Genomic DNA, 7,424 nt, shown 5'->3' on the forward strand with positions numbered 1-7,424 from the left:
GTCACTTTCCCTTTCTGGGCCTCGGTTTTCTTATCTAAACAGTCAGTGCCCTTCTAGCTGTGACCGTCTGTGAGGATTGAGGGGATAGGGCTGGAGCTTCGGGAGAAAGGCCTTGGAAGTGATAAGACAGTCCCCTGGGGGGAAAAAGGGGGAGGCAACAGGCTGTTGCCATAGAACCGTTGGAGATGAGAGGTCTGTGAGGGTGTCCCTGGGAGGGTGTGGCTGGAACGAGCTGCTGCAGGAGGCCAGGGGCTCAGAAGCCCAGGCTGGGAGGCTGCAGGCCGGGAGGGCCTGGAGACCGTAGACGCATAGGAAGCCAGGGCAGGAGCACAGCAGCTTGGTGGGACAGAGGAGGAGACCTTTAGGTTTGGAGCAAGAGCCTGGGATTTAAGAGATCTGGATTCCAACAGATTAATTCCATGTGTATCCTTGGTTCTCAGTTTCCCCATACAGTGAGGGTGTTGAGTCAGGTGGTGTGAGATCCTCACCACCTCTGACATGTGTGATGTGATGCAGCCCCCAAACCAGGCTTGGGGGGGGGGGGAGTGTGAGAGGATACAGACGCAAGAGGCAGAATTCAGATGGAAGCTTCCCAAGGCTGGGGGCCGAGCACCACCCACTTTCTCTTCCCCAGCCCTATTTCTGGGCTCCCCAGCGGGGCGAGGGGTGGTGGAGGCGGTGCCCATGCTGGGCTGAGCCTGCAGTTTTCGTGAGCTCTGGGCTCGTCTCCATGGGAACGGGGGGTGCCTTCCTAGTGAGTTCATTCTGCCCGGAACTTGGGGGCATGCGTGGGGGAGTCGTAAGTGAGCTCAGCTTCTTCATGCCAGGCCCCTCCCAGGACAGAGTGAGGCCCCTGCCCCAGACCTCTGATCCCTTCGACCCCTGAGGGCCAGCAACAGAAGAGCCCACCCTCCATCCTGCAGCTCCTGTGGCCAGGCTGGCCGAACTCGTCCTCCAACTTTGTTTTCTCTCCTGTTCTCAATACACTCAGCCTCAAATCTGTCTTGCTTTTTTCTTTCTTCCTCGCTCCCTGGTTGGTGGTCCAGGCTCTCCCCCGCCTTCCTTGCTGATTCTGGCCTGGGAAGTGGGGGAGGACAACTCCGTTACTGTGTGTGAACGTGTGGCGTGTCCCTGCGTGCTGTTTGCGACCTCTGTGCGTCTGGATCTGCCGTGGGTACAGGGATGTGGTGGCCTGGAAGTGAGGGCTGCCCTCGCTCTTCCTTGGGCCAGCACGTAGGAAACCATCCATAATCCTGCGTAAATCCTTCTTCTGTTTTCTCCTTCTTCCAGAGTTTGGCCAAAAAGGCTAGAGAGCATGGGGAAAACCCACAGCCCCTTACAGTCCGGGTTTGTTTGAATTCTTTAAAAGTGGAATGTAAATGCCTCTTCAGCCAGAGCATATACTTTCTGGTTCCCTCAGGCCCCCCTCCCCCTCTCCCTGTTATCTTCATCCGGCAATTTCCCATATTCGTCACCTCCGGGCTCCTGAAAAGAGTTTCTGCCCCTGGTGGAGAGGAACAAACTGCCATCAAGTGTCACAAGTGGGATGTAGTCCCAGATCTGCACCTGACTCCTTGTGTGACCTTAGACAACCCCTTCTCACCTCTGGGCCTCAGTTTCTCTTCCCTACAAGGGAAGGGTTGCAGAAGGCCATCTGGGAGCTAGCTCCGTTTGGTCTTTGACAGTTCCTGTCTGACTGTTCTGCCCAAGCCTTCACCCCACGCACGTGCCCTGCAATGGGGCTGGTGCTGGGGTAAGTGGGTGCTGCTTTCTGAATTTTCACCCATGTGCATTGCCAGGGAGTTCTGGCTTATATAAGACATTAAGAGCTTTGTCAGAAAGTGAACAGTCCTGATTTCTCACAGCTTTTTTGTACTGTGCACCCCACCTCCCTCACTGCACACAGAGTCAGTACCCAGACATGGCAGTTCCGATGAGGTCACGCTCTGGCCCACCTCCAAATGATGAGGAACTGCTTACCACTGCCTAACATTCCACCCCAGGCTTGGGAACTGGCTGGCCCTAGCCTTCCCCTCGTGGCCACCAAGGGCAGAGATAACCCTTAGAGATTTCAGACAGGTATCATAACGCTTCCTGCCCCAGCCTGCCATTTTCCTGGCTGCAGAGCCCGGGTCCTTGTGTGCCCATGCTTGTTGATGGGCTGGGATCATGAACTCTTGCCCCCATTTCCCACAGCTGGGCTGACTGAAAGCTTCCTGGGATGTGTCACAGAGTAGCTCCCAGGGTCTCTGGCTCACATAGACACAGTTCTGATCCTGGAGTGAAAGGGGTGGATCCTATGCTGAGCTTTAACTTTTCAAATGGATGATTGGGGTCTTGGATGTCCCCAGGAGGCCCCTAGGGGTCCCTCCAGCATTACCATCCCATGAAAAATCTCCTATCCGGACTGCTGTTTAAGGGACCCCATTCTGAGTCAGCTCATCTAGTAGCTAGCTGCCTTGTAGGGAGAAAACATAACACTTTGCTACTTCCTTTTGATTGGGAGAAATCAGATTCTCATTGGATGAGAGGCAGACTGGCTTGACTGTGGCTGATTACTGATTGGATGAAAGAACGGATCTCATGAATGGTTCTAGATGTTGATTAGGTAGAAGACGCTGAATGGACCGGCTAGTTCTGGACTCTGAGGAATGACTGCTGGTGAATCTGTATTGAATTGAAGGCTGAGTGGACTGGTTTACTGCTGGGATCTGATTGGATGAAGAGTTGGGCGGTTTAGCAGATACAGGCTGGCCATGATTCCCAAGCCCTGCACTTTCAAACCAGTTCTCCACACTGCTTTAGCATGGTGTAGCCCTTGAGCAGGAGGTAGTCTCACACACACACACACACACACACACACATCCTGGTGGGGTAGAACACACCAGATAGTTATTTACACCTCTGAACTTCATGTTCATCCTTGTAAAATGGGTGTGATAATGCCAGCTACCTCATCAGTGTGTTGTGAGGATCTAATGAGACATAAAGGATGACACGGAAATTTGTGGACTGGAAAATCCCTAAATAGGTAGGAAACAGGTACAGTAGTGTAGAGCAGAGCAGTGCTTTATCACCTCGGCGACGTTCACCAACTTGGCTTGACCGAAGCCACACTCCCTACCCCCTGCTGGCGAGAGGTCCAGTCCGGAGAGTGTGCTGCCTAAGGCACAAGGACCCAACTTCCTTCTGTGTGCCCACCTGTCAGTGGGAACTTCCTCTCTGCTCAGGGTATGCAAGCAAAAATTAGGAGGTGACCGTGGCAACATGGCAAGGGGGTTGGGGCTAAGAGGGCCTTTCCCGAAGTGCTTCATAATAATGATCAATATTATCGTTTTACATTTTTATTTATTTATTTTTAAAGATTTTATTTATTGAGAGAGAGAGAGGGAGCACAAGCAGGGGGAGCAGCAGAGGGAGAAAGAGAAGCAGGTTCCCTGCTGAGCAGGGAGCCCCACACTGGGCTGGATCCCAGGACCCCAGGATCATGACCTGAGCCGAAGGCAGACGCCAACCCGACTGAGCCACCCAGGGACCCCTCGTTTAAAATTTTTAAAATAGATAATACGTCCATATCTTTCAAAAACCTAAACTAATATAAAAACTAATACATGAAAGCTTCATTCCCACTCCTGTGGCTGCATACCTTGCCCTGTTGGCCCCATTTCCTAACAGCGACCCACTTCGGCTAGTTTCATGTGTATCCTTCCAGTATTTCTTTATGGTAACTAACATCTACTGAGCACCCACTCTCCTCCAGGGAATCTTTCAATCCACGTAATGTTCTTCTACATGAGTCATCTCATTTAATCCTCACAACAGCCCCCAAAGAGTAGGTGCTGCTATTACACCCCCATTTCACAGAGGAGGAAACTGAAGCCCAGAGGCTTCCGTTGCTGCAACAACTTGCCCAAGTTCGTTCAGTAAGCAGCCGGCTCTCCCCGAAGCGAGCGTTCTTAACCACTAGTCACCTGCCTCCCTGTTAAGCTCAGGAGCAGGCAGCTCGGGCTGATCCGAGGATGGGGGCTGAGAGCTGGGGCGCCCTGCGTTTTACCGCAGGCAATACTTCGCTGAGTCGGGTGGACAAAGCAGACCAGTGCCTCCCGGAGCCCCGGGCTGGAGGACCCCAGCACTAACGCCTGCCCCGCCCTCTGTGCTCTCTCCCCAGGACCGCCGGGAGAGCCTGCCCACCTCCCCGCCCTGGACGCCGGGCGCCTCCCGGCCCCCCAGCAGCCTGGACGGCTGGGTGAGCCCGGGGCCGTGGGAGCCGGGCCGGGGGAGCAGCATGAGCAGCCCCCCGCCGCTCCCGCCGCCGCCGCCCATGTCTCCCTCGTGGAGCGAGCGCTCCGTATCCCCGCTGCGACCCGAGGCCGAGGCGCGGCCTCCCAGCCGTCAGCTGCAGGCCCTCCTGGCGCGAAACATCATCAACGCCGCCCGGCGCAAGAGCGCCTCCCCGCGGCCGGCGGGCGCCGAGAGCCTGCGGCCCTTCTCCCCGCCCGGGCCGCCGCCGCCGCCGCCGCGCCTGCGCTCGCCGCAGCCCTCCCGGCCCGGCCCCGCCGCCGCCGCCGCCCCCGGGGCCACGTTCGCCCCGATCCCGCGGAGCCCGCTGCCCGCCGGCCCCTCGCCCTGCGCCAGCCCCCGGAGCCCGCTGCCCGCGACGCCCAGGCCCTTCGCCTACCGCCGGTCGCCCACGGACTCCGACGTGTCCCTCGACTCCGAGGACTCCGGGGCTAAGTCGCCCGGCATCCTCGGCTACAACATCTGTCCCCGCGGGTGGAACGGCAGCCTGAGGCTCAAGCGTGGCAGCCTCCCCGCCGAGGCCTCCTGCACCACCTAAAGCCTCGCCCGCTCCCGCTCCGTCCCCACCCCGGGAGGGCTGAGCCAGAAGAAGAGTTGTGGGGCTTGGTAGATCCCAGCACCACGTCCGGGGGAGGGGGGGCGGTGAGGTCTGGCCACTTTGGACAAGGGGTAAGGGGAGGCGTGCTCTGGGCTTGGGGCTGGGGTAGTGATCCAAGCTTGGGTTCTAGCCCTTATTCTTTCATTCAGTCATTGTGTGGCCCTGGGCAAGACCCTTCCTCTGTCCGACCCTCAGCCTTCCCATCCGTTTAATAAGACTTGGAGCAAGGCCATCTTCACAGGTCTAAATTTCCCCTCCCCTCCCCATCAATACACACACGCACACACGCACCCACACACACCTGCCCTGAAAGAGTCAGGGTATTGTGTGTATGGACCCCTAGACTCGCTCTGGTTCAGGGTTCCACAGTCCTCCCTCCCTTCCTGGCTCTGCTCTCTGGAGTCTGGCAAATGAGGGGTGTGTTCACAAGATCCTAGGCCTCAGTCCCCTGCCTGGGCCCTGGCTTGACCGCCTGCCTCCCTGGCACCAAGTCCCAGGCAGGAGCAGCTGCTTGCCACCCCTTCCCAGACAAGCTCTATTTTTACCATGGTGACCTTTAGAGAGGTCTCCCAGGCCAGCTCAAGGTGCCCTGCTGGCCCCTCGGGAGACAAGAGGTGGAAAGATTCCTCCTCCCAGGTCCCTCTCACGCTTTTCCAGCTCTGGCTTAGGGTGTCAGGGCCGCTTATCTGCCGCCAGAGGGGAAAGCTGGAAGGTGATGACTTATGGCCCCGGCCCCAGGACTTGGGCCTCCAGGAATGCTGTAGGTGCCTCCAACCCATCTATCTCTTCTCAGCCCTTTCATGGCAGGTTCCAGGCTCAACGCTGAGCTGGGGGGAGAAGAGTTGATATGGAGCTATCTGCTCGCCTGTGACTTTACCTAATGGCCCTGAGTTTGAGGTTGGCCACTTGGAAAAGGGGAGGCAAGAGTTCCTTGTTATGGGAGGTATTCAAGCAGTAGCCAGGATGCATAGAGGAGATTCTAGTAGGAAGTGGATTGGCTCAGATGACCTCTGAGGGCTCTTCCAGTCCTGAAATGCATTGCATGGGGTTAGGAAGGGAGGCAGTTGGTGGTGGAGGACTGATTGGGCAGAATTTGGGGGCAGATGAGCATGGGTGGGTGAGGGAGGGGTTAGACTAGTCCGCCTGTGTTTCTGGCTCCTTGGGAAATACCCCATGCTTCAGTTTTAGGCCTCAGTATCCATATCATGCCCAGATGAGTGGGCACTGTTCTGCCCCATCTCTTTCCTGTTACACTCTGGCCTAGCTAGTGCCTGGTGCCCAGTGACCTTGAGGAGCCTGGCTGCAGACTCTGGCCTGTCCCTTAGACCTGGGTGGTTCTCATTCCAATCCCCAGGAGGGACATGGGAAGAATGCGGCTAAATTCTATAGCTTCCAAAGTTGGCTGGTGGTGCCCTCTAGAGGTTCAGAATACCAGCTTCAGGATACTAAGCACAGAGGAGGGTGGGGATGGGGCACTGGACTTGACTGAGGATCAAAGAGATGTAGGATAAAAGATTAAGAGAAAGGATACCAGGATGTTGCTAACGGTGAGGGACTGAGTGTGATTTGGGGTTAGGGGTAGACTTACCCACCCAGGTGGGTAACATCAGGTGATGTTAGACCTGAAACCCCCACAGAAGGCTAGGGAAAGCTGGGGTCGGGGTGGGAGAGAGTCAGATGGGGGTCTTTGAAATTAAGGAGTGATCCCAGAGGGTGCCTAGGGCCAAAGGATTGGGAACACAGGCCCTGACAGAGGGAAGATAAGGGAGTATTCCTGCTTGGTCGATGATGGTCGATGATGAAGTCCCCATCTGCTTCAGGGTTCCTTTGTAGCACGGGAGACTGGGGCTAAGGGCCCCTTTCACAGAAGAGACGCTCTCAGGCCACTGGTTGATGCAGTGCCATAGAAAATCCACTTCTGCTTGCATTTCCCCAAAGAGCCAGCAGAAGGCAGCCCTGGAAAGCTGCGTTTCTGCCTGGCTGTTCCTGTCACTGTCTTCTCCCCCCATCCTCCCCTCTAGCCCACTAGAGACTGCCTGTGTTCTGCCTCTTGCCTCCTGCAGAATTCATCTCTGGCCCTCAATAAATGCTTCCTGCATACTTCTGCCTCCTGTGTCATTTTCAAAAGCTTCGTCTAAAGCCCCTCCCTTCTCCCCATGGAACAGTCCGAGGGATTCTGCGGGGACGAGAATGTTTGACACAGGTGGGATGGGAGCTTGGGGCGTAGCAACCATGGAGAGAGACGGGGAACAATGGGACAACTCCAGGCCATAGATGAGGTCCCAGGGTTGAGGTCCTAATCCTGTCTCCTACCAGCTGGGTGACCCTGAGTAAGCTCCCTGCTTAGCCAGCCTCAGCTTCCCTATCTGTGCAGAGTGAGCTGGGCGAGGTGGTATTGCCCCTCACCACAGGCCACTATCACTGGGGCAGGTAGGGCCAAGCTGGGTCAGGGCCCAGGGCTGTGGGGCGGGTTCCTCATGGCAGGTTGGGGCTCCATGCAGCAGGAGAAGCCCCTATAAGGGTCCCA

General features: G+C 56.6%; 1 protein-coding gene across 2 annotated transcripts in view; it reads left to right on the forward strand.

The window, feature by feature from the left end:
• The window catches only part of LOC118006602 (synaptopodin-like), a 30,381-nt gene extending 23,375 nt beyond the window's left edge, over nucleotides 1–7,006 (forward strand). For both annotated transcript variants that reach the window (XM_034999312.1, XM_034999313.1), the window contains exon 3: nucleotides 4,169–7,006. In XM_034999312.1, the coding sequence (XP_034855203.1) occupies nucleotides 4,169–4,837 (669 nt within the window). In that variant the 3' untranslated portion in view covers nucleotides 4,838–7,006. The remainder of the gene's footprint in view (nucleotides 1–4,168) is intronic.
• The last annotated feature ends 418 nt before the right edge of the window (nucleotides 7,007–7,424 follow it).

Source organism: Mirounga leonina, unplaced genomic scaffold (genome assembly GCF_011800145.1).
Source record: "Mirounga leonina isolate KUSES-001 unplaced genomic scaffold, KU_Mleo_1.0 Mir_98, whole genome shotgun sequence".
In the NCBI taxonomy this organism is placed as follows: Eukaryota; Metazoa; Chordata; class Mammalia; order Carnivora; family Phocidae; genus Mirounga; species Mirounga leonina.